The 26,669-nt window shown below is 40.1% G+C and overlaps 1 protein-coding gene across 3 annotated transcripts in view; it reads left to right on the top strand.

Annotated features, from left to right (window-relative positions):
• The window catches only part of washc5 (WASH complex subunit 5), a 168,921-nt gene that overhangs the window by 124,756 nt on the left and 17,496 nt on the right, over positions 1 to 26,669 (top strand). For all 3 annotated transcript variants that reach the window (XM_059970802.1, XM_059970799.1, XM_059970791.1), the window contains 2 exons: positions 6,173 to 6,335; positions 11,941 to 12,043. In XM_059970802.1, the coding sequence (XP_059826785.1) occupies positions 6,173 to 6,335; positions 11,941 to 12,043 (266 nt within the window). The remainder of the gene's footprint in view (positions 1 to 6,172; positions 6,336 to 11,940; positions 12,044 to 26,669) is intronic.

Here is a 26,669-nt window from a genome sequence, read left to right as displayed (position 1 = left end):
TACCCAGCGAATCTCAGAATTACTTTGAGTGATGACAGTCAGTGCTTCTTTAATACTCCGGAAGAAGCGAAGAAATTCGTTGAAGAATATCGGTCTTCTAGTACAAGTTGAACTATGTGTTGTGTTGAAGAATTTTTGGAGAGAAGACGCCATTCCGCTTTTAGGCTTTAACTTATGAAGCTGCGGTATAGCTTTTTACTTTGGTCTGTAGACCTGGTTTTTTTTTATTATCATGATTTACAGATGCTCTTTTAATTTTACTATAATGTCTTTTTTAACTAATTTTTTTTTCCTCTGGATTAGATATACACGTTAAGATTTTGTAATAATGATTTATTTTTTAAGATGTCGTTTCTTTTTCCCCATAAGACTTTGCTTTCCGTAAGCGTTTATTTGCCTGTATTTGAGAATGGGACGAATGTCTTGAATTTTTGGACCTTTTTTTTTATATATATTGCAGTGGTTATTGAATCCTTTTTAAATCTTATTTTGATGACCTTTTTTTTTTAAAAAAAAAGATTGGCGAATTTACATTTATATTCTGTAATATGGTCCTTTCAAAATGTCGTTTCTTCTTCCCATAAGTGTCTGTTTTTGAAACGTCATTTTCTTATATTTGAATATGGAATCTTTTTTTAAAGGCATATTACACTACTTTAAATTTCAATGGTTATCCTTTTTTTTTATTAATGATTTTTTGCTTTTTTTATATTATTTTTTCATTTTGATTGATATATATTCTTTCTTTTTACAACCCTGTATTTATATCTGGGTGTTATATAGTTTCTCTTTTCTTTCTTTTCATGAAGTTGCCATCTTGAAAATGGGGGTAATATTAGTATTAGTTTGTGCGCCTGCCGCTTGGCTTTTTTTCGAGGGGTTGGGGGAGGGGGTAGGGATCTTTTTTCACGCTTTTGCTTTTTATTTTTTTGCTTTTAGTTTAAGGGCCAACTTTAAATTATTAATATTGTTGAGGTGTCATGTTCTCCGGTTGCTCCTGAATCATTTTTCCTTCTTCCTGAATTATGGATTATGTGTCTTTTTAACCTTTTATGATATACACAACTAATATTGGCATGATGGATAAGCCTATTAACTTTATCTCTTGGAATACTAATGGTTTAAATCATCCAATTAAATGTAAAAAAATATTTAAAGTATTCCATAGACTAAACGCTAATATTATTTTTGCACAGGAGACCTATATTAGGAGGGAGGATAATCAACGTTTTTTTAGGTTCTGGAAGGGTCAACAATTTCACTCGAATTGTACCGCCAAAATTAGGGGTGTGCCTATTTTTATAGACCCCTCAATTTAGTTTACACATCATGAAATTATTTCTGATCCACAGGGCAGATTTTTGTTGATAACTGGTTCACTTTTTAATCGAAAAGTGGTTCTAGTTAATATTTATGCTCCAAACTTTGACTGCCCTGAGTTTTTTAAACGTTTATTTACTTCCCTTCCTAATCTAAATGAATATATGTTGATAATGGGTGGAGATTTCAATTGTTGTCTGAATCCTTTGATGGATAGATCTAAACCTATCCGAATTCTTCCGAATAGATCAGCCTTACTTATTAATTCTTTTATGGTTGATTCGGGAATTACTGAAATATGGCGGTTTTTGAACCCTAAAGATAAAGAATTTTCATTTTTTTCACATGTATATCACAGTTATTCTAGAATTGATTATTTCCTTATTGATCATCGTTTATTAACGGATGTTACTGATTGTAAATATGATTCTATTACTATTTCGGATCATGCACCTTTGAAGTTATCTATCAAGATTTTGGACTTTTCCAATAATACTAGATCTTGGAGACTTAACGCTACTTTGCTTCAAGACCCAGAATTTATCACCTACATAAAACAGCAAATTGACTTGTTTTTCTCAACAAACTATACTGAAGAGATTGACAGAGGAATACTTTGGGACACTTTTAAGGCTTTTATCCGTGGACAAATTATCTCATATTCCGTTGGTAAAAGAAAACAAAGATATTTAGATACTGCTTTATTAGTGGATAAAATTAAAGAAATTGATAAGATTTATTCCGTGACTCCTACCAAAGAACTTTATAAGAAGAGAGTTGAGCTTCAAATGGAGCATAGCTTATTATTATCTTCTTCAATTGAGAATCAATTTATTAGGACCAGGGCTCAATTTTATATCCATAGTGATCGAACTGGTAAACTGTTAGCTAATCAATTAAAAGCTATTTCGACTAAGCGACAAATTATTAAAATTCGTAAACAAGACAGTAATCTAACTACTGATCATAAAGAAATCAATAACACTTTTCAAGCTTTTTATAAATCATTATATCAATCAGAATTTGATGGCGATCTGTCCATGATGGATAATTTTATAACAATCTGAATATTCCCAAACTGACAGATGAAGATCGTAGCTTGTTCGATGCTCCTATCTCTATGGCCGAAATAGGAGAGGCTATCTCATCAATGAATTCAGGGAAAGCTCCTGGTCCTGATGGGTATATTATAGAATTTTTTAAAACTTTCTCTTCTTTGCTTTCCCCTTGGTTATGTGAAATTTTTAATGATGCATTTGCTAAGAAGAGATTACCTCAATCTTTTTATGAAGCTACTCTCTCTCTAATTCTTAAAAAAAATAAGGATCCTACTTTATGTACATCTTATCGCCCTATATCACTATTAAATGTAGACTCTAAGATTCTTACAAAAATTTTAGCCATTAGGTTAGAAAAGGTACTATCACAGATTATTTCAGAAGACCAAACTGGTTTTATTAGGAATCGGTATTCCTTTTTTAATGTTAGAAAATTGATTAATATAATTTATACTTCATCACCCATAATCCCAGAATGTGTTATTTCATTAGATGCTGAAAAAGCTTTTGATAGAGTTGAATGGACATACTTATTTAACGCTTTGAGATATTTTAATTTTAGTCCTAATTTTATATCATGGATCAAACTAATATATTATAAACCTGTTGCTTCTGTTCTTACAAATAATTATAGATCCTCTTTTTTTCAATTATCTCGTGGTACGAGACAAGGTTGTCCCTTAAGTCCTTTATTATTTAATATCGCATTAGAACCTTTAGCCATTGCTATTCGTGAATCTCCTAATATTTTTGGTATTACCCGTAATGAGAAGTTATACAAGTTATCACTTTATGCTGATGACTTGTTGTTATATATTTCTGATCCTGACAGGTCTATTCCCGCTATTTTATCCTTGTTGGCTCAATTTGGTAGTTTTTCTGGTTATAAACTAAACTTGGATAAGAGTGATTTATTCCATTTAAATGCGCAAACTTTATTGAATGATAGGATACCATTTAAAGTTGTTACTGATAATTTTATCTATTTAGGTATAAAAATTACCAAGAAATATAAAGATTTATTTAGACTGAATTTTTGATCTATGCTCCATCAAATTCAACAACTTACTACAAGATGGTCTCCCTTATCCTTATCATTAGTTGGTTGGATTAATGCTATTAAAATGATGATTTTACCGAAATTTTTATATTTATTTCAAGCTTTACCAATTTTTATTCCTAAATCTTTTTTTGATAACATTGATTCAAAAATTTCCTCATTTGTGTGGCAAAATAAAAACCCCAGGTTAAGTAAAAGGCAATTACAAAAATCTAAAAAAGATGGTGGTTTAGCTTTACCTAACTTTAGATTTTACTATTGGGCGAATAACATTCGTAACCTAATATATTGGAAATTAGATTTGGATTCACCATTGTGCCCACAGTGGGTAAATTTAGAATGCAGTGAGGCACAGGGATATTCTCTATTCTCCGTTCTTGGTTCTTCTCTTCCTGCTGATTTAGTTAAATTCAATAAACAGATATCTAATCCTGTTGTCAAACATACACTATGAATTTGGTTTCAATTTCGTAAGTTTTTTACTCTGAAAAACTTTGTTCTTGATAGCCCTATTTTACTTAATTTTTTTTTCAAACCTTCTTTGACAGATCAAGCTTTTAGCAAATGGAAAAGGAAAGGTATAAAATGTTTTTGTGATCTTTTTTTTTAAGGTAGTTTGATGTCTTTCGACCAACTTTCCAACAAATTTAAGTTACCTAAATCTAATTTTTTTAGATATTTACAAATCAGAAATTTTTTACATAAAGTTTTACCATCTTTCCCCAATTCAACTTCAATGGATTTCTCAGATTTGATTTTTACCTTAAATCCTTGTCAGAAGGGATTAGTGGCTTTTATTTATAATATGATTATGAAGATACAACCAGAAATATCAGGTAGAATTAAACAAGAATGGGAAAAAGAACTTCAATATAATATATCAACAGAAAAATGGGAAAAAATTTTACAAATGGTTAATTCTTCTTCTATATGTGCTAAACATGCTTTAATACAATTTAAAATTGTACATAGAGCTCATATGTCTAAAGATAAGCTTGCTCGATTCTATTCTCATATTAACCCTCAATGTGACAGATGTCATTCAGATGTGGCTTCATTGACCCACATGTTTTGGTCATGTCCCACTTTACATAACTATTGGAAGGACATATTTGCTACCATTTCCTCAATTTGGAATATCAATTTACAACCTCATTTTATTACTGCAATTTCTGGTATACCAAATGAGGATGGTAATCAGTTTTCCCCTTCAATTAGACGAATGATCGCCTTTGTAACATTAATGGCCAGAAGGTCTATATTTCAAAATTGGAAAGAAGTAAATCCTCCTACCACGTTTCAGTGGTTCTCTCAAACTATTTCTTATCTGAGCTTGGAAAAAATTAGAAGCACTATTTTTGACTCATCAATTAAATTTGAAGAAACTTGGGGACTGTTCATTCGACATTTTCATATGAATTAATTTGGCCTCTTCCAGACCTTCTCTCTGCTTATTCTTGTTCAGATATGGAGTTCCGGAGTTTTTGGCACTATCATATACTTATAAACTGTTATTATTGCCCATGTTAGTTTAGTTGTGTTTTTTTTCTCTCAATATATATTTTTTCTTGTATTTTTAATTTTTTTTCTTTTGATGATTATTTTTATTTTTTTCATATAATTATTATAGGCTTGATTGAGTAATGTACTTTTTTTGTTGATATTTAATAGGATATTGTTATCTTATTATTAATGCAATTTCAAGTCTATTGCACTTATAACCTATTCATTATTATGTTATTTTTTTAATGTATGAAACTCAATAAAAAGATTGAAAAAGAAAGAAAAGAGAGGTTGTGTGTGATGTGCACTCCCTGGTGTTTGAAACTGCTCATAATTTCCACAGCTGTGCTGCTGATGTAAAGAGGAGTGTGAGTGGTGCAAGTTCTTCTGAGGTTGATAACCATCTCCTTTGTCTTGTTGAGGTTATTTGCCTGGCTGAATGTGTAAACACTGGAATGAATCTGAGCAGTGTATGGATCATATTGTAACATGAACTGAAGCTTAGCCAATTGGACAAGTTAATGTGGTGAGTGGTTCAGGTAATTGTGGCAGATACAGATGTTCAGTAGAGACAGTGGCAACTCTAATGATTCAAGAGCAAATCAGGTGTCTGTAGTTAAATATTTATTATTTTTTAAGTTGGTTATTAAATTATTGTTACTTTGAGAGGAGAAATGCACCTGAGTGGCGATGTGGTTGAATGCTGGTAGGTGGAATAGGAAGTGGGGTCATTCTCGATGTGTTAATTCAACCATTAGTACCTCAGTACCTGTGAATCAAAGTTCAAAGTAAACTTATTATCAAAACATGTTTATGTCACCATATGCTACCCTGAAATTCATTTTCTTACAGTCATTCACAGTAAATACAATGAAACAGAATAGAAACAATGGAAAAACAACACACAAACAAAGATGGACGAATAACCAATATGCAAGAGAAGACAAATTGTGTAAACACAAAAGTCAAACCAAAATAATAATAACAGATAACATTTATTACTTATTTTCAATATAAACTGTGTCCAAATTAACCTTTGGAATGGCTGAGAAAAGTCAAAAGAATAAGTGTTTATGAGTGCAACTCATTTGAATTTTCTCCTCTTGCAGTACCTCTGTTGATCCCCTCCAGCAGGGCCTGATACCTTGCTGGAAAGCATCTCAATTCCTTAGTACCATTTGGAGTTTCTTTTCTGTGGACTGACCCTTCTACTACATTTCTTTCTGCTTAGAATAACATGCTACATCGACCAGATAAACACTTGGTATGACCTGAAGTCTCACCAGGAGGTGACCAACAATCAGCTCTTCTCGGAAATCCAGAATTCCTTGGGCACATTTGGGCTAAATGGGCTGGACAGATTGCTCTGTTTCATGATAGTCAAGGAGCTCCAGGTATGTTGCTGTATGATAAAAATATTAGAAAATAGAGGAAGGTATTTAAAGTCCACATAAAGCTCTTGCCTTGATGCTCCGCAGGACAGTCAGGGAGTTAAGGTTTCAAAGGTATAATTTAATGTCAATGTATACGATATTCATCCTGAAATGCTTTTTCTTCGCAACCATCCATGAAAACAGAGGAATGCCCCAAAGACAGTCAAACATTAGAACCCCAAAGTCCTCCCAACCCAGCTCCCTTCCCTCCTGTGCGTAAGCAGCAGCAAGCCACAATCCCCCCCTCTCCTCACCGGCAAAATAAAAACATTGACACCTGCCACTGAGCACTCAAGCATGAGCAAAGCAACAGCAAAGACGCGAACTTGCAGTTACTCCAAAGACTTGTAGTTTCACCCAGTATTGACATGCCACAGGCTCTCTCTCTCTCCCTGATAAGGGAGAAATAGATGTCTCCATTTCACAGCGAGAAGGGAGATGTAGTAAACAACTTGCTGGTTTATGATGTTAAAAGTCCACCATGTTGTTTGTTCCGAGCTTTTTACCCAAAAAACTGGGCACACAACTGCAGATATTCTGACTGCTCTGATGACACACGTAGTGACACCAACCCTCGATCTGCCCATCTCCAGAGCCCCGAGATCCTAGGTTTCTGAATCTGAGCCAGACTCTTAGCTGAGCCTTTGTCGTGCTGAACGGTTGTAAAACCCTGAGAGTGGGTCTCATTCCCACAAAGGACTGTAGTCAGCGTGTAACTCCAGCTCAGGGTCTTAAAGAATACTGAAAGGGAAAAATAAAGATATTAAAGATGGAAATAGAATTGTTTCTGAAGATGCAAGCAAAGGAGTTGCCGTTTAGCGCCATCATCACTGCTCTGCCTTCAATTATAGAACAATATGGAAGCAGGCCTTTCAACCCAACTTGCTCATGGTGCCCACTTGCCCGATATGCATCTAAAACCCGCTGATCTATGTATTTATCCAAATGTTGTGTAGATGTTGTTATTGTACCTGACTCAACCACTTCCACTGGCAGCTCATTCCATGTGTAGAACACTCTCTGTGTGAAGAGGTTGTCCCTCTGGTTTCTTCTAAATGTTTTATTTCTCACGTTAAACCATCCCTCTCCCCCTTCTCTTCTCCTCACCTGTCCATCACCTCCCTCCCTCTCTCCCATCATCCACTCCCCTCTCCTATCAGATTCCTTTCTCTTCAGCTGTTTACCTCATCCATCTATCACCCCCTCAGAATCTTGCTTCATTCCCACCTCCCACCCACCTTCCCCCTCATTTGGTCACCTAGATTCTTCCCCCTTTTCAGTTCTGATGAAGAGTCTCAGCCTAAAAAGTGTGCGTTTATTCCCTCTGTGGATGCTGACTGACCTGCTGAGTTCCTCCAGCATTTTGTATGTGTTGCTCAAGATTTCCAGCATCTGTAAAATCTCTTGTGGTTAAACCTATATCCTTGACATTTTACTTAGCTACTTTCTGATATGTATACAGTTTTCTGTAAGATCCAAAAATTGAGCCTACAACTGTTGCATTGCAGACCATAACCCTAAGTCCAAAAGACATAAGAGCAGAATTAACCATTTGGCTCATCGAGCCTGTTCTGCCATTCAATCATGGCTGAACCTTTTTTTTCCCCTCCTCAACCTCATTCCCCAGCATTCTCAACATAATGTCATGTTCAATCAAGATCCTATCAATCTCTGCCTTAAATACACCCAACGACCTGGCCTCCACAGCTGCCTCCAAAACTGCACGGTATCATCCTTCTACCTTTCATCAGTTACTTTAAATCTATGCACGCTTATCCTTCACCATTCTGCTAATATCTGTCTTCCCTTTCTTAACTGCTCATCTCTGCCAAATATCCTCTCAGTTTCCTCAACTCAAAGGAGAACAACCTGTTGGATCCTAATGTTCTTGATTCGAGGTTCTTCGGAAGTCAGGAATGAGGCATAAAACTTGTTGCTTTTGGTAGTTTATTAAGTATTACAAGAATGAAACAAGAAGATGAAGCAAGAAGGAAAGAGACCGTAGTGGTAGGGAAAAGAACAAAGGGAAGAGAGAATAAGCCAATGCGGTTTGCTCCTCTTATACCATTAAATTCCATTGACTTTCCATAGCTGATAGACATTACATTGCATAAGATTGCCGCTATTCAAATAATGTGATACCCAAGAAGCTTCCAGAAAATACAGAAGAGCTATACCACCAGGAAACATACCAAACAATTGTATTTACATTCAAAGATTCAAGATTAGTACATTTATTATCAAAATATATATGCAATCTACAACCCTGAGATGTCTTCCCCACAGACAGCTATGAAACAAAGAAAACTATATAACCATATAACAATTACAGCACGGAAACAGGCCATCTCGGCCCTTCTAGTCCGTGCTGAACGCTTACTCTCACCTAGTCCCACTGACCTACACTCAGCCCATAACCCTCCATTCCTTTCCTGTCCATATTCCTATCCATTTTTACTTTCAATGACAATATCGAACCTGCCTGTACCACTTCTACTGGAAGCTCGTTCCACACAGCTACCACTCTCTGAGTAAAGAAGTTCCCCCTTGTGTTACCCCTAAACTTTTGCCCCCTAACTCTCAACTCATGTCCTCTTGTTTAAATCTCCCCTACTCTTAATGGAAAAAGCCTATCCACGTCAACTCTATCTATCCCCCTTATAATTTTAAATACCTCTGTCAAGTCCCCCCTCAACCTTCTACGCTCCAAAGAATAAAGACCTAACTTGTTCAACCTTTCTCTGTAACAGGTGCTGAAACCCAAGTAACATTCTAGTATATCTTCTCTGTACTCTCTCTATTTTGTTGACATCTTTCCTATAATTCGGTGACCAGAACAGTACACAATACTCCAAATTTTTCCTTGCCAATGCCTTGTACAATTTTAACATTACATCCCAACTCCTATACTCAATGCTCTAATTTATAAAGGCCAGCATACCAAAAGCTTTCTTCACCACCCTATCCACATGAGATTCCCCTTCAGGGAACTATGCACCATTATTCCTAGATCACTCTGTTTTACTGCATTCTTCAATGCCCTACCATTTACCATGTATGTCCTATTTGGTTTATTTCTACCAAAATGTAGCACCTCACACTTATCAGCATTAAACTCCATCTGCCATCTTTCAGCCCACTCTTCTAACTGGCCTAAATCTCTCTGCAAGCTTTGAAAACCTACTTCATTATCCACAACGTCACCTATCTTAGTGTCATCTGCATACTTACTAATCCAATTTACCACCCCATTATCCAGATCATTAATGTATATGACAAACAACATTGGACCTAGTACAGATCCCTGAGGCAGACCACTAGTCAGCAGCCTCCAACCTGACAAACAGTTATCCACCACTACTCTCTGGCATCTCCCATCCACCCACTGTTGAATCTATTTTACTACTTCAATGTTAATACCTAATGATTGAACCTTCCTAACTAACCTTCCATGTGGAACCTTGTCAAAGGCCTTACTGAAGTCCATATAGACAACATTCATTGCTTTACCCTCGTCACCTTTCCTCGTAACCTCTTCAAAAAATTCAATAAGATTTGTCAAACATTGATCAAAATCACACAAAATAGCAATGGTAAAAGGAGAACTCAGAAACCAGAAACACATTGTACTCTAAACGGCAGTGTCCAATCCACAAACCACATCAATTAAACCTTGCCCAAGACCAAAGACTCTGGCATTATCCTCCGGCAACATTGAGCAAGAATGGGGAGAAAGAAACCAGTCAATCGCAGGCAGCTTTCTCCGACAACAGTGAGCAGGAGGGAGGGACTGTTCAAATGCAGGCAGATGGTGCTGAACACTCTCTCGCCTTTCATTCGCATTTTCAATTATTTCACTCTGGCTTGATGCTTTAGTCAGTGAGATCAGGGAGAAATGGAAGCGTTTATGGGTTCTCGACCTGTTTCTAGTCAGCACACTCCATTCCAAATCTTGCTGAGCTCCCTCAGAGACAGCAAAGCGCCAGATTGTTCAGTTGGCCTGAGAACACCATAAAATTGAAACTTGCAGGTTTGACTCACGCAGTTTAGTAGGCGAATCATATATGAAAATTATCAAACAGTAGTAAATCAAGGCAACTGGACTTGCTGTGTTGTCCAGAAGACATTTCACCACTCATCCAAGAGGCTTCTTCAGTTCTGATCCATAGTGGGTAGTTTTGCAGTTTACAGCCTTGCAGATGAGTGGCGAAACATCTTCTGGACAACAAAGCAAGTCCAGTTACCTTGATTTACTATTGCTTGATATACAATGACCTGAATGACCGAGAACCTGGGCTAACTTTCTAAATGTGTCAATCATAAATAACTGTATAAAAATACAAACAAGCATAAAGAAAGTTAAACTACAAGGGAAAAAACAATTATACAATCCAATTCAAGGTTAAGCAAAGAATAGAAGATGCACTGGGGTCTGGAGCAATGATCTGCTGGAAGAATTCAGAGGGTCTACCAACATTGTAAGGGTGTGGGATGTGAGGGGAGGAATTACTGATGACATGATGCAGGATTTTGACCAGGATATTGTGCTTTCTCTCCTCAACCTCCTAAGTTCCTCTAGCAGATTTTGTTTCCCCATTTGTTAATAATTGTGAAAGGTAGCAGTAATTGGTAGAGTTAAAAAAATGTGTAGACATGATTAGACGAAGCAAAGCTGCTACTTTTGCCAGAATGTGACGATAATAAGGATTTACCACAGTGTATTAGAATGCTTGACATTTTCTTGAAAATGGAACAGAGTGGACAGGTCGGGCCTTGCTCTTTGGAGCAAAGGAGAATTAGAGATGACTTGATGGAGATAAGGCATAGATCAAATAGACACTCAGAGATTTTTCCCCAGGGCAGAAATGGCTAATACAAGGGAACATAATTCTAAGGTGATTGCAGAAAATTTTGGTGTGGGGGAGTGGTCGGAGGTAGGTATTTTACAGAGGTTGAGGTGGGTGTGTGGGACACACTGCCATGGGTGGTAGTAGAAGCATATACATTAGGGACATTTAAGAGACTCGAAAATAAGCGAAAATAGACTGATGAAAAATGGAGTATTATGTAGGAGGGAAGGCTTTGATTGACCTTAGAGTAGATTAAAGGGTTGGCACAAAATCATGATCCAAAGGGCCTATGCTGTTCTATATTCTATATCTGATGCAGTAACTAATCACAGATTTGATCAGTCTTATTGAGTTTTGCTCTCCTCCAACTAAATTGATCGGAGTTACTGCTTTGGTAACTTGTCTCGTATCGAAGGTTGACTGATGGGATGGTACATTTGTGCTGTGTGGTACACTGGACAATCTAAACACTCCAATTCTTTCCCTTTCCTTGTTTCTGTACATTGGACAAGTATTGTCAATACCAATGCTTTTTGACACAGTTGTTCTTCTGTTTGCTACTTCTTACAAAATTGTTTTTTCTTATTGCTCATGAGTATGAAATGATTTTATAAATTCTGAAGAGCTTTTCGGTTAAACCTTTGAATAATTCAGCCCAAATGATTGAGTCCAAGGAGTGTTTTCAGCTGCCTAAATGTAAATCTCTTGTTTTGTAGACTTTTTTGGACATGCTTCACAGAAATGTGCTGCGGGACAAGTCTGTTATGGACACAATCAAGCCCTTTCAGAATCAGCTGAATCCAATCAAAGGAATAGTGGGTGAGTCATTTAGAAAGAGCCTAAACATCAGAATGGGGAAGAAATGTGATTTAAATAACTTTGACCATGGAATGATTGTTGGTCCTGGACAGCATGGTTTAAGTATCTCGGAAACTGCTGATGTCCTGGGATTTTCATGCACAATAGTCTCTAGAATTTACTACAGAGAATAGTGCGAAAACCAAAAATGTTCAGTGAGCAGTGAAAATACCTTGTTAATTAGAGAGGTCAGAGGAGAATGGCCAGACTGGTTCAAGCTGTCAGGAAGGCCACTGGGTGTGCAGCAACTTATATTCTGCTTGCAAAGGTGGTTACATTTGACTTGTGCTGAGCCAAGATTACAGATGTGGAACACAGTCTGAAGCTGCCTCCATATATGTTCACTTGGAGATGTGAGGAATGGAATTATCCTGATTGTTTTTGGGTGGCACGGACACAATGATTTGAATGCTTCCCTTGTAACTCTTTGATTCTAGAAGAATGTTTTTGAAATGATGGGAGGGAATAAGGTTGAAGAAGGCATAGGTGGTGCATAACTAGTTGCTGCGATTTACTGTGCCTCTGGTGTACATCATGTGGGTGAAGAAAGCCAGATGCATAGAAGGACATTATACATTTTTCGGTTTAAAAGCTGTGATGGATTCTGCTCACGTTTCTTACAGGGCATCTCATTTCTGATGAGTGTAGAACATTACAGCACAGTACAGGCCCTTTGGCCCATTATGTTATGCTGACTTTTTAACTTATTCTATGATCAATCTGACTGTTCCCTCCTACGTAGCCCTTCATTTTTTTCTGTCATCCTTGTGCTTATCTAAGTTTCTTCTATCTTCTTAATGTATCTGCTTCTACCACCACTTGCCACTCTCTGTGGGGGGAGGAACAACTTGCTTCTGACTCCTCCAATCACCTCATATTAGCCATTTCCACCCTGTTGGATGGTGGGGGGTGGGGGTGGTCTCTGGCTATCTACTCAATCTCTTATCATTTTTTAGAAACATAGAAAACCTACAGCACAATACAGTCCCTTCAGCCCACAAAGTGTGCCAAACATGTCCCTACCTTAGAACTACCTATGTTTACCCACAGCCCTCTATTTTTCTAAGCTCCATGCACCTATCCAGGAGTCTCTTAAAAGGCCCTATTGTTTCCACCTCCACCACCGCCGCCGGCAACCCATTCCATGCACTCCCCACTCTCTGCGTAAAAGAAAAAACTTAACCCTGACATCTTCTCTGTACCTACTGCTAAGCACCTTAAAACTATGCCTTCTCGTGCTAGCCATTTCAGTTCTGGGGAAAAAGCCTCTGACTATCCACAATGCCTCTCGTTATCTTGTACACCTCCATCAGGTCACCTCTAATCCTCCATCGCTCCAAGGAGAAGAGGCCAAGTTCACTCAACCTGGTTTTGTAAGGCATACTCCCCAATCCAGGCAACGTCCATGTAAATCTCCTCTTCACCCTTTCTACGGTTTCCACATCCTTCCTGTAGTGAGGCGACCAGAACTGAGCACAGTACTCCAAGTGGGGTCTGACCAGGGCCCTATATAGCTGCAACATTACCTCTCAGCTCTTTAACTCAATCCCATGACCGATGAATGCCAATGTACCATATGCCTTCTTAACCATAGAGTCAACCTGCGTAGTAGCTTTGAGTGTCTTATGGACTCGGACCCCAAGATCCCTCTGATCCTCCTCAGTGCCAAGAGTCTAGCCATTAATGCTATATTCTGCCATCATATTTGACCTACCAAAATGAACCACCTCACACTTATCTGGGTTGAACTCCATCTGCTACTTCTCAGCCCAGTTTTGCATGCCATCAATGTCCCTCTGTAACCTCTGACAGTCCTCCACACTATCCACAACACCTCCTTTGTGTCATCAGCAAATTTACTAACCCATCCCTCCACTTCCTCATCCAAGTCATTTATAATAATCACAAAGAGAAGGGGTCCCAGAAAAGATCTCTGAGGCACACCACAAGTCACCGGCCTCCATGCAGAATATGACCCGTCTACAACCACTTTGCCTTCTGTGGGCAAGCCAGTTCTGGATCCACAAAGCAAGGTCTCCTTGGATCCCATGCCTCCTTACTTTCTCAATAAGCCTTGCATGAGGTACCTTATCAAATGCCTTGCTAAAATCCATATACACGACATCTACTGCTCTTCCTTCATCAATGTGTTCAGTCACATCCTCAAAAAATCAATCAAGCTTGAAAGGCTTGACCTGCCCTTGACAAAGCCATGCTGACTACTCCTAATCATATTATGCCTCTCTAAATGTTCATAAATCCTGCCTCTCAGGATCATCTTCATTAACTTACCAACAACTGAAGTAAGGCCTATAATTTCCTGGGCTATCCCTACTCCCTTTCTTGAATAAGGGAACAACATCTACAACCCTCCAATCCTCCCTGAACCTCTCCCGTCCTCAATGATGATGCAAAGATCATTGCCAGAGGCTCAGCAATTTCCTCCCTCACTTAACACAGTAGCCTTGGGTACATCCTGTCCGGTCCCGATGACTTTTCCAACTTGATGCTTTCCAAAAGCTTCAGCACATCCTTTTCCTTAATATCTACATGCTCAAGCTTTTCAGTCCACTGCAAGTCACCCCTACAATCACCAAGATCCTTTTCCATGATGAATACTGAAACAAAGTATTCATTAAGTACCTCTGCCATCTCCTCCAGTTGCATACACACTTTTCCACTGTCACACTTGATAGGTCCAATTTTCTCACGTCTTAGCCTCTTGTTCTTCACATACTTGTAGAACGCCTTGGGGTTTTCCTTAATCCTGTCCGTCAAGGCCTTCTCATGGCCCCTTCTGACTCTCCTAATTTCATTCTTAAGCTCCTTCCTGATAGCCTTATAATCTTCTAGATCTCTATCATTACCTAGTTTATTGAACCTTTCTTAAGCTCTTCTTTTCTTCTTGCCTAGATTTACAAAAGCCTTTATACACCATGGTTCCTGAACGCTACCATCCTTTCCCTGTCTCATTGGAACATATCTACGCAGAACCCCATGCAAATATCCCCTGAACATTTGCACATTTCTTCCTTACGTTTCCCTGAGAACATCTGTTTCCAATTTATGCTTCCGAGTTCCTGCCTGATATTTCCCCCTACTCCAATTAAACGTTTCCTTAACTTGTCTATTCCTATCCCTCTCCAATGCTATGGTAAAGGAGATAGAATTGTGATTGCTATCTCCAAAATGCCCTCCTACTGAGAGACTTGACACCTGACCAGGTTCATTTCCCAATACCAGATCAAGTACAGCTTCTCCTCTTGTAGGCTTATCTACATGTTGTGTTAAGAAACCTTCCTGAACACACCTAAAAAAAAACTCCAGTCATTTCTTCAGCAGTTTGAACGGGGCATGACTGTGCAAACGCATGACAGTGAGGCAGCTGGAGAGTTTAAAAAGCGAGCAGATTAACGGAGCGGGCGACATAGTAGTAGGAGACAGAGTAGGAAGGCTTTGGCTTGAGAGGCTGAGGACGAGCATGCTCCCAGTGAGGTAAGTCCAGGTAAGCTCCTTTAATAACTCTAATTAACTTAGGAGTTGGTAATGGAGGCAGCAGTTAGGGCAGTCGAGTGCTCCGTTTGCAGTATGTGGGAAATCAGGGCAAGCACAATTGTCCCTGATGACTACACCTGTAAAAGATACATCCAGCTGCAGCTCCTGACAAACCGAGTTGGGAAGCTGGATGAACTTTAGATCATTTGTGAGGCAGAGGCAGAAATAAACAGGAGTTGCAGGGAGATAGTCACCCCTAAAAGCCAGGAGGCAGGTAGCTGGGTGACTGTCAGGAGAGGGAAGGGGAATAGACAGAATTGGTAGAGCACCCCTGTGGCCATTCCCATTAACAATAAGAATACCGTTTTGGATACTGTTGGTGGGGACGACCTACCAGGGACAAGCTGCAGTGGTTGCATCTCTGGCACCGAGACTGGACCCTCAGCTCAGAAGGGAAGAAGGGAAAAGAGGAGAGCAGTAGTGATTGGGGATTCGATAGTTAGGGAGACAGATAAGAAATTCTGTGGAAGAGATTGAGAATCCGGGATGGTCTGTTGCCTCCCTGGTGCCGGGGTCCGCGATCTCTCGGATCAAGTTCTCAGTATTCTCAAGAGGGAGGATGAGCAGCCAAATGTCGTGGTCCATGTAGGGACCAATGACATGGATAAGAAGAAAAGAAGGTCCTGCAAAGAGAATTTAGGGAGTTAAGTGCAAAGTTGAATCTCAGAATTGCTACCTGTGCCATGTGCTGGTGAGGCTAGAAACAGGAAATTAATGCAGATACATACATGGCTAAGAAGTTGGTGCAGGAGGGAGGGCTTCATGTTTCTGGACAATTGGGTCTTGTTCCAGGGAAGGTGAGACCTGTTCCGACGGGATGGGTTGCACCTGAACTGGAGGGGACTAACATCCTTTCAGGAAGGTTTGCTAGTGCTGCTCCAGGGGGTTTAAACTAGATTTGCAACGGGAGGGGACCAGAGTGTTAGAGCAGATAGTGAGGTGGAGGAGGATAAAGGTCATGCGACAGCTGCAAGTATAGTGCATGGAGTAAAGCCAGATCTAACATAAAAAGAGGCTTTGAGGAAAGAGAAACAGAATAAAGGGTGTAAAGGACGTACGGTAGAAGGGCTAAAGTGCGTCTACTTCACTGCAAGAAGTATCAGGAACAAAGGTGATGAACTGAGAGCTTGGATACGTACATGGAATTACGATGTAGTGGCCATTACAGAGACTTGGCTGGCACCAGGGCAGGAATGGATTCTCAATATTCCTGGATTTCAGTGTTTTTAAAGGGATGGGGGGGGGGGAAGGGGGAGGAGGGGTGGCATTAGTGGTCAGGGATACTATTACAGCTACAGAAAGGGTGGGTAATGTAGCAGGATCCTCTTTTGAGTCAGTATGGGTAGAAGTCAGGAACAGGAAGGGAGCAGTTACTCTACTGGGAGAATTCTATAGGCCCCCTGGTAGCAGCAGAGACACCGAGGTGCAGATTGGGAGGCAGATTTTGGAAAGGTGCAAAAATAACAGGGTTGTTATCATGGGTGACTTTAACTTCCCTAATATTGATTGGTACCTGATTAGTTGGTTTATAATATATAAACATATAACAATTACAGCACGGAAACAGGCCATCTCGGCCCTTCTAGTCCGTGCCGAACGCTTACTCTCACCTAGTCCCACTGACCTACACTCAGCCCATAACCCTCCATTCCTTTCCTGTCCATATACCTATCCAATTTTTTTTTTAATGACAATATTGAACCTGCCTCTACCACTTCTACTGGAAGCTCGTTCCACCCAGCTACCACTCTCTGAGTAAAGAAGTTCCCCCTTGTGTTACCCCTAAACTTTTGCCCCCTAACTCTCAACTCATGTCCTCTTGTTTAAATCTCCCCTACTCTCAATGGAAAAAGCCTATCCACGTCAACACTATCTATCCCCCTCATAATTTAAAATACCTCTATCAAGTCCCCCCTCAACCTTCTATGCTCCAAAGAATAAAGACCTAACTTGTTCAACCTTTCTCTGTAACTTTGATGCTGAAACCCAGGTAACAGTCTAGTAAACCTCCTCTGTATTCTCTCTATTTTGTTGACATCTTTCCTATAATTTGTTGACCAGAACTGAACACAATACTCCAAATCTGGCCTTACCAATCCCTTGTACAATTTTAACATTACATCTCAACTCCTATACTCAATGCTCTGATTTATAAAGGCCAGCATTCCAAAAGCTTTCTTCATCACCCTATTCACATGAGATTCCACCTTCAGGGAACTATGCACCATTATTCTTAGATCACTCTGTTCTACTGCATTCCTCAATGCCCTACCATTTACCATGTATGTCCTATTTTGATTAGTCCTACCAAAATGTTGCACCTCACACTTATCAGCATTAAACTCCATCTGCCACCTTTTAGCCCACTCTTCTAACTGGCCTAAATCTCTCTGCAAGCTTTGAAAATCTACTTCATTATCCACAATGCCACCTACCTTAGTATCATCTTCATACTTACTAATCCAATTTACCACCCCATCATCCAGATCATTAATGTATATGACAAACAACATTGGACCCAGTACAGATCCCTGAGGTAGACCACTAGTTACCGGTCTCCAACCTGACAAACATCCAGCCACTGTTGAATCCATTTTACTACTTCAATATTAATACCTAACGATGGAAGCTTCCTAACTAACCTTCCATGTGGAACCTTGTCAAAGGCCTTACTGAAGTCCATTTGTCAAACATGATCTTCCACGCACAAATCCATGTTGACTGTTCCTAATCAGATCCTGTCTATCCAGATAATTATATATACCATCTCTAAGAATACTTTCCATTAATTTACCCACCACTGACGTCAAACAATTGCAAGGTTTGCTCTTGGAACCCTTTTTTAAACAATGGAACCACATGAGCAATGGCACGATCCCCTTTTTTTAATGACATTTGAAATATTTGTGTCAGAGCTCCTGCTATTTCTACACTAACTTCCCTGAAGGTCCTAGGGAATATCCTGTCAAGCCCTGGAGACTTATGTACTTTTATATTCTTTAAAAGCACCAGTACTTCCTCTTCTTTAATCATCATAGTTTCCATAACTACCCTACTTGTTTCCCTTACCTTACACAATTCAATATCCTTCTCCTTATGAATACCGAAGAAAAGAAGTTGTTCAAAATCTCCCCCATCTCTTTTGGCTCCACACATAGCTGTCCACTCTGATTCTCTAAGGGACCAATTTTATCCCTCACTGTCCTTTTGCTATTTATATAACTGTCGAAATCCTTTGGATTTATTTTCCCTTTACTTGCCAAAGCAACCTCGTATCTTTTAGCTTTTCTAGTTTCTTAGTTAAGATTCTTTTTACATTCTTTATATTCCTCGAGCACCTCATTTACTCCATGCTACCTATATTTATTGTAGATCTCTCTCTTTTTCCGAACCAAGTTTCCAATATCCCTTGAAAACCATGGCTCTCTCAAACTTTTAACCTTTCCTTTCAACCTCATAGAAACATAAATATTCTGTACCCTTAAAATTTCACCTTTGAGTGACCTCCATTTCTCTATTACATCCTTCCCATAAAACAAATTGTCCCAATCCACTTCTTCTAAATACTTTTGTATCTCCTCAAAGTTAGCCTTTCTCCAATCAAAAATCTCAACCCTGGGTCCAGACCTATCCTTCTCCATAATTATATTGGAACTAATGGCATTGTGATCACTGGACCCGAAGTGCTCCCCAACAGATACCTCCGACACCTGACCTATCTCATTTCCTAGCAGGAGATCCAACACTGCCCCTTCTGTAGTTGGCACCTTTATGTATTGCTGCAAAAAACTATCCTGCACACATTTTACAAACTCCAAACCATCCAGCCCTTTTACAGAATGGGCTTCCCAGTCTATGTGTGGAAAATCAAAATCTCCCACAATCACAACCTTGTGCTTACTACAAATATATTCTATCTCCTTACAAATTTGCACCTCCAATTCTTGCTCCCCATTAGGTGGTCTATAATACACCCTTATAAGTGTTACTACACCTTTCCCATTCCTCAATTCCACCCAAATAGCCTCTCTAAACGAGCCCTCTAATCTATCCTGCCAAAGCACTGCTGTAATATTTTCTCTGACAAGCAATGCAACGCCTCCCCCTCTTGCCCCTCCAATTCTATCACACCTGAAGCAACGAAATCCAGGAATGATTGGTTGCCAATTACACCCCTCCTGCAACCATGTTTCACTAATAGCTACAACATATTTCCAGGTATCAATCCATGCTCTGAGCTCATCCACCTTTCTTACCGTGCTCCTAGCATTAAAAGAAATGCATTTAAGAAATTCTCCACCTCTTACTCTCTGTTTCTCCCTAACAGTGTAAGCAACTTTACTATCTTTCTTCTTCTCCCCTACGTCTTTGGTCTGAGCGCTCCCTTTCTCAATCACCTGCCTATACTCCCTCACACACTGTCTACAAGCTTTCTCTATTTGTGAACTAACCTCCTCTCTCCTAGTCTCTTCAATTTGATTCCCACCCCTCAACCATTCTAGTTTAAAGTCTCCCCAGCAGCCTTAGCAAAACTCCCCGCCAGGATATTGGTGCCCCGAGGATTCAAGTGCACCTGGTCCTTTTTGTACAGGTCATACCTGCCCCAAAAGAGGTCCCAATGATCCAGAAACTTGAATCCCTGCCCCCTGCTCCAATCCCTCAGCAATGCATTTATCCTCCAACTCAGTCCATTTCTATTCTCGGTGTTACGTGGCTCAGGCAGTAATCCCGAGATTGCTACCTTTGCGGTCCTCCTTCTCAACTCCCTATATTCTCCTTTTTTTTTAGTACAGTAAATAAAACATTATTTCACTTTCCAAGTCTGTTACAAGTTATCCTTTTCCTTAGATTAGATATGAATCATGTATTTACAATTTACAGTAGTGTCTTTCCAAAATACAAGTACAAAAGCTATAGTAAACAGACTAGGTACAGCTAATTAGTACCTTCAAAGGATGAGACCCTGCAAAAATAAATCAGTTGTACAGAGAGCATTCCAGTCAAACATTAACAGCCCAAGTTCCATTAATTTTATTGCACAATTTATCCTAGTGCCATTTAATTAAAAATCTGCTTAAATTAACATCAGAATAAGATTGAGAACTTTTTTGCATTTTAGATTTTGTGTAAATCACAGTAAAATGCCATGAAAACATTATCCTGATAATAGTATTATATTCAGGATGGACTCCTGTCACAGTATGTCGACAGGCCGACTAGGGGGAATGCCATACTAGATCTAGTATTAAGTAACAAACCAGGTCAGGTCACAGATCTCTCAGTGGGCGAGCATCTGGGGGGGGACAGTGACCACTGCTCCCTGGTCTTTAATATTATCATGGAAAAGGATAGAATCAGAGAGGACAGGAAAATTTTTAATTGGGAAAGAGCAAATTATGAGGCTATAAGGCTAGAACTTGCGGGTGTGAATTGGGATGATGGTTTTGCAGGGAAATGTACTATGGACATGTGGTCTATGTTTAGGGATCCCTTGCAGGATGTTAGGGATAAATTTGTCCCGGTGAGGAAGATAAAGAGCGGTAGGGTGAAGGACCCATGGGTGACAAGTGAGGTGGAGAATCTAGTCAGATGGAAGAAGGCAGCATACGTAAGGTTTAGGAAGCAAAGATCAGATGAGTCTATTGAGGAATATAGGGTAGCAAGAAAGGAGCTTAAGAAGGGGCTGAGGAGAGCAAGAAGGGGGCATGAGAAGGCCTTGGCAAGTAGGGTGAAGGAAAACCCCAAGGCATTCTTCAGTTATGTGAAGAACAAAAGGTTGACAGGAGGAGATAGGACCGAATAGAGATAAGGGTGGGAAGGTGTGTCTGGAGGCTGTGGAAGTGAGCGAGGTCCTCAATGAATACTTCTCTTTGGTATTCACCACTGAGAGGGAACTTGATGAGGGTGAGGACAGTATGAGTGAGGTTGATGTTCTGGAGCATGTTGATGTTGGAGTTGTTAAAAATACATTAGGATGGAGAAGTCCCCGGGGCTTGACGGAGTATTCCCCAGGCTGCTCCACGAGGCAAGGGAAGAGATTGCTGAGCCTCTGGCTAGGATCTTTATGTCCTCATTGTCCACGAGAATGGTACCGGAGGACTGGGGGGGATTGAGGATTGGAGAATTGTTGTCCCCTTGTTCAAAAAAAGGTAAAAGGGATAGTCCGCGTAATTATAGACCAGTGAGCCTTATGTCTGTGGTGGGAAAGCTGTTGGAAAAGATTCTTAGAGACATTTAGAAAATGTGGGCATTTAGCGAACCATGGTCTGATCAGGGATAGTCAGCATGGCTTTGTGAAGGGCGGATAGTGTCTAGCAAGCCTGATAGAGTTCTTTGAGGAGGTGACCAGGCATATAGATGAGGATAGTGCAGTGGATGTGATTTACATGGATTTTAGTAAAGCATTTGACAAGGTACCACACAGTAGGCTTATTCAGAAAGTCAGAAGGCATGGGATCCAGGGAAGTTTGGCCAGATGGTTTTAGAATTGGCTTGCCTGCAGAAGGCAGAGGGTCGTGGTGGAGGGAGTACATTCAGATTGGAGGGTTGTGACTAGTGGTGTCCCACAAGGATCTGTTCTGGGACCTCTACTTTTTGTGATTTTTATTAACGACCTGGATGTGGGGGTAGAAGGGTGGGTTGGCATGTTTGCAGATGACACAAAGGTTGATGGTGTTGTGGATAGTGTAGAGGATTGTCGAAGATTGCAGAGAGACATTGGTAGTATGCAGAAGTGGGCTGAGAAGTAAGTGGCAGATGGCGTTCAACCCAGAGAAGTGTGAGGTGGTACACTTTGGAAGGACAAACTCCAAGGCAGAGTACAAAGTAAATGGCAGGATACTTGGAAGTGTGGAGGAGCAGAGGGATCAGGGGGTACATGTCCACAGATCCCTGAAAGTTGTCTCATTGGTAGATAGGGTAGTTAAGAAAGCTTAAGGGGTGTTAGCTTTCATAAGTCGAGGGATAGAGTTTAAGAGTCGCGGGGTAATGATGCAGCTCTATAAAACTGTGGTTAGGCCACACTTGGAGTACTGTGTCCAGTTCTGGTCACCTCACTATTAGGAAGGATGTGGAATCATTGGAAAGGGTACAGAGGAGATTTACCAGGATGCTGCCTGGTTTAGAGAGTGTGCATTATGATCAAAGATTAAGAGAGCTTGGGCTTTACTCTCTGGAGAGGAGGATGAGAGGAGACATGATAGAGGTATATGAGATATTAAGAGGAATAGATAGAGTGGACAGCCAGTGCCTCTTCCCCAGGGCACCACTGCTCAATACAAGAGGACATGGCTTTAAGGTAAGGGGTGGAAAGTTCAAGGAGGATATTAGAGGAAGGTTTTTTACTCAGAGAGTGGTTGGTGCATGGAATGCACTGCCTGAGTCAGTGGTGGTGGCAGACAGACTAGACAGGTATATGGAGGAATTTAAGGTGGAGGGTTATATGGGAGGCAGGGTTTAAGGGTCGGCGCAACATTGTGGGCCGAAGGGTCTGTACTGTGCTGTATTGTTCTATGTTCTGTGTAAACCCCTTACTCTAGGGAAATGCCAATGAATATTTGGGAAATTAAAATCTCTCCCACAACAACCTTGTTACTATTACTCCTTTCCAGAATCTGTCTCCAATCTGCTCCTTAATGTCCCTGTTACTTTTGGGTTGTCTATATATATATATAAAAAAAACCCAGTAGAGTTATTGACCACTTTCTATTTCTAACTTCCACCCACAGAGCCTCCGTGGACAACCCCTCCATGACTTCTAACTTTTCTGCAGTAGTGACGCTATCTCTGACCAATAGTGCTACACCCCAACCTCTTTTGTCTCCCTCCCTGTCCTCTCTGAAACATCTAAAACCTGGCACTTGAAGTAGCCATTCCTGCCCCTGCTGTATATATCTTTTACAACTCTATCAAATCACCTCTTATCCCCCTTCGCTCCAAGGAGAAAAGCTGTAGTTTGCTCAACTTATCTTCATAAGATATGTATGCTCTCTAATCCAGGCTACATCCTGGTAAATCTCCTCTGTATCCTCTCTAAAGCTTCCACATCCTCCCTCTTATGTGGTTAACAGAGCTAAACGCAATACTTCAAGTGGGTTAACTAGGGTTTTATACAATGTAATATATCTTAAGTTTTCTCCTGATAAGCCATCAATATTACAACCATTCTGTCATTTGTGCTATTCAACAACAGAAGGCAGATTATTTTATATATAACTTATTTTTTTGTACTGTACTCATTGGGTGATCTCATTGAAACCCATTGAGTAGAGTGGATGTGGAGAAGTTTCCAACAGTGGGGTAGCCAAAGATGATGGACACAGCCTCAGAATAGAGGGATCTCCCTTTAAAACAGATGGCAGGATTTTTTTTTTACCCTAAGGGTGGTGAATCTGTGGAATTTATTGCCAGAGACAGCTGTGGAAGCCCATTCATTGGGTATATTTAAAGTGGAAGTTGATTAGGATCTTGATTAGTAAGGGTGTCAAAGTAAGGGTCTAAAAGTTAATCTGGGAAATTATAGGCCGGTAAATTATTGGAAGGAGTACTAAGAGACAGGATCTACAAGTATTTGTATAGGCAGGGACTTATTAGGGAGAGTCAACATGGCTTTGTATGTGGTAGATTATGTTTAACAAATCTATTAAAGTTTTTGAGGAGGTTACCAGGAAAGTGGATGAAGGGAAGGCAGTGGATGTTGTCTACATGGACTTCAGTAAGGCCTTTGACAAGGTCCCGCATGGGAGGTTAGTTGGGAAGATTCAGTCACTAGGTATACATGGTGAGGTAGTAAATTGGATTAGACATTGGCTCAATGGGAGAAGCCAGAGAGTGGTAGTGGAGGATTGCTTCTCTGAGTGGAGGCCTGTGACTAGTGGTGTGCCACAGGGATCAGTGCTGGGTCCATTGTTATTTGTCATCTATATCAATGATTTGGATGATAATGTGGTAAATTGGATCAGCAAATTTGTTGATGATACAAAGATTGAAGGTGTAGTGGACAGTGAGGAAGGTTTTCAAAGCTTGCAGAGGGATCTGGACCAGCTGGAAAAATGGGCTGAAAAATGGCAGATGGAGTTTAATACAGACAAGTGTGAGGTATTGCACTTTGGAAGGAAAAACCAAGGTAAAACATAGAAGGTAAATGGTAGGAGACCGAGGAGTGCAGTAGAACAGAGGGATCTGGGAGTACAGATACATTATTCCCTAAAAGTGGCATCACAGGTAGATAGGGTCATAAAGAGAGCTTTTGGTACGTTGGCCTTTATAAATCAAAGTATTGAGTGTAAGAGTTGGAATGTTATGGTGAGGTTGTACAAGAAATTGGTGAGGCCGAATTTGGAGTTTTGTGAGCGGTTTTGGTCACCTAATTACAGGAAGGATATTAATAAGATTGAAAGAGTGCGGAGAAGGTTTACAAGGATATTGCCGGGACTTGAGAAACTGAGTTACAGAGAAATGTTGAATAGGTTAGGACTTTATTCCCTGGAGCATAGAAGAATGAGAGGAGATTTGATAGAGTTACATAAAATTATGATGGGTATAGATAGAGTGAATGCAAGCAGGCTTTTTCCACTGAGGCTAGGGGAGAAAAAACACCAGAGGACATGGGTTAAGGGTGAACGGGAAAAAGTTTAAAGGGAACATTGGGGGGGGCTTCTTCACACAGAGAGTTGTGGGAGTGTGATATGAGTTGCTAGATGAAGTGGTAAATGCAGGCTCACTTTTAACTTTTAAGAAAAATTTGAACAGTTACATGGATGAGAGGGGTATGGAGGAATATGGTCCAGGTGCAGGTCAGTGGGACTAGGCAGAAAAATGGTTCGGTACAGCCAAGAAGGGCTGAAGGACCTGTTCCTGTGCTGTAATGTTCTGTGTTTCTGTGGTTACAGGCATAAGGCAGAATTTTCAACATAGGGTTGAGCGGTGGAGTAAATTCTATGGGCTGAATTACCAAATTCTATTCCTACGTCTTGTATTTACTATAAATTTTGGATCATTAAGTATGTGACTGTTCAAGCTTCAATGTATGTTTATTATCAAAGTACATATATGTCACCATATACAACCCTGATACATTTTCTTGCAGGCATTCACAGTAAGTTCAAGAAAACACAATAGAATCAATGAAAGATCACACCTCACAGTACAGACAAACAACCAGTGTTCTAAGGATAACAACCTATGCAAATATTAAATACAAAATAATAATAATAAACAAACCATAATTATTCAGAACATCAGATGAAGAGTGTGTCTATAGGTTGTAGTAACAACCCAGTGATGGGGCGAATAGATATGAATGAAGTTATCCTCTCAACAGCCCAATAGCTGAGGGGTAGTAATTGTTCCTGAGCCTGGTAGTGTGAGTCCTGAGGCTTCTGATGGCAGCAATGACCTGGGTGGTGGAGGTCTTCGATGATAGATACTGTTTTCCTGGGCAACGCTCCATGTAGATGTGCTCAGTGGTAGGGTTTCACCTGTAAAGAACTGGACTGCATCAACTACTTTTGTATCCTTTTCTGTTCCTGGGCATTGGTGTTTCCATACCAGGTTGTGATGCAACTACCACACACAAAATGCTGGTGGAACACAGCAGGCCAGGCAGCATCTATAGGAAGAAGTACAGTCCTGGCGAAAGGTCTTGACCAGAAACGTTGACAGTGCTTCTCCCTATAGATGCTGCCTGGCCTGCTGTGTTCCACCAGCATTTTATGTGTGTTGCTTGAATTTCCAGCATCTGCAGATTTCCTCATGTTTATATTGCAACTAGTTAGGATGCTCTTCCCTGTGCATCTATAGATGTTTATCCAAGTTTAGAAAGCATGCCCAATCTTAGCAAACTCCTGAGGAAGTAGAGGTGCTGCCATGCTTTCTTCGAAATTGTATACGTGCTGGGCCTCGGACAGGTCCTCTGAAATGATAAGAATTTAAAGTTGCTGACTCTCTCCACCTCTGATTCCCCCGAAGAATACTGGCTCATGGACCTCTGACTACAGGAAAAGGAAAACAATAACTAGCTTCCTGCCCTTGC

This window comes from Hypanus sabinus, chromosome 1, assembly GCF_030144855.1.
Source record: "Hypanus sabinus isolate sHypSab1 chromosome 1, sHypSab1.hap1, whole genome shotgun sequence".
Lineage (NCBI taxonomy): Eukaryota > Metazoa > Chordata > Chondrichthyes > Myliobatiformes > Dasyatidae > Hypanus > Hypanus sabinus.
The sequence above is the reverse complement of the archived record's forward strand: the minus strand, read 5'-3'. Positions and strand labels throughout refer to the sequence as shown.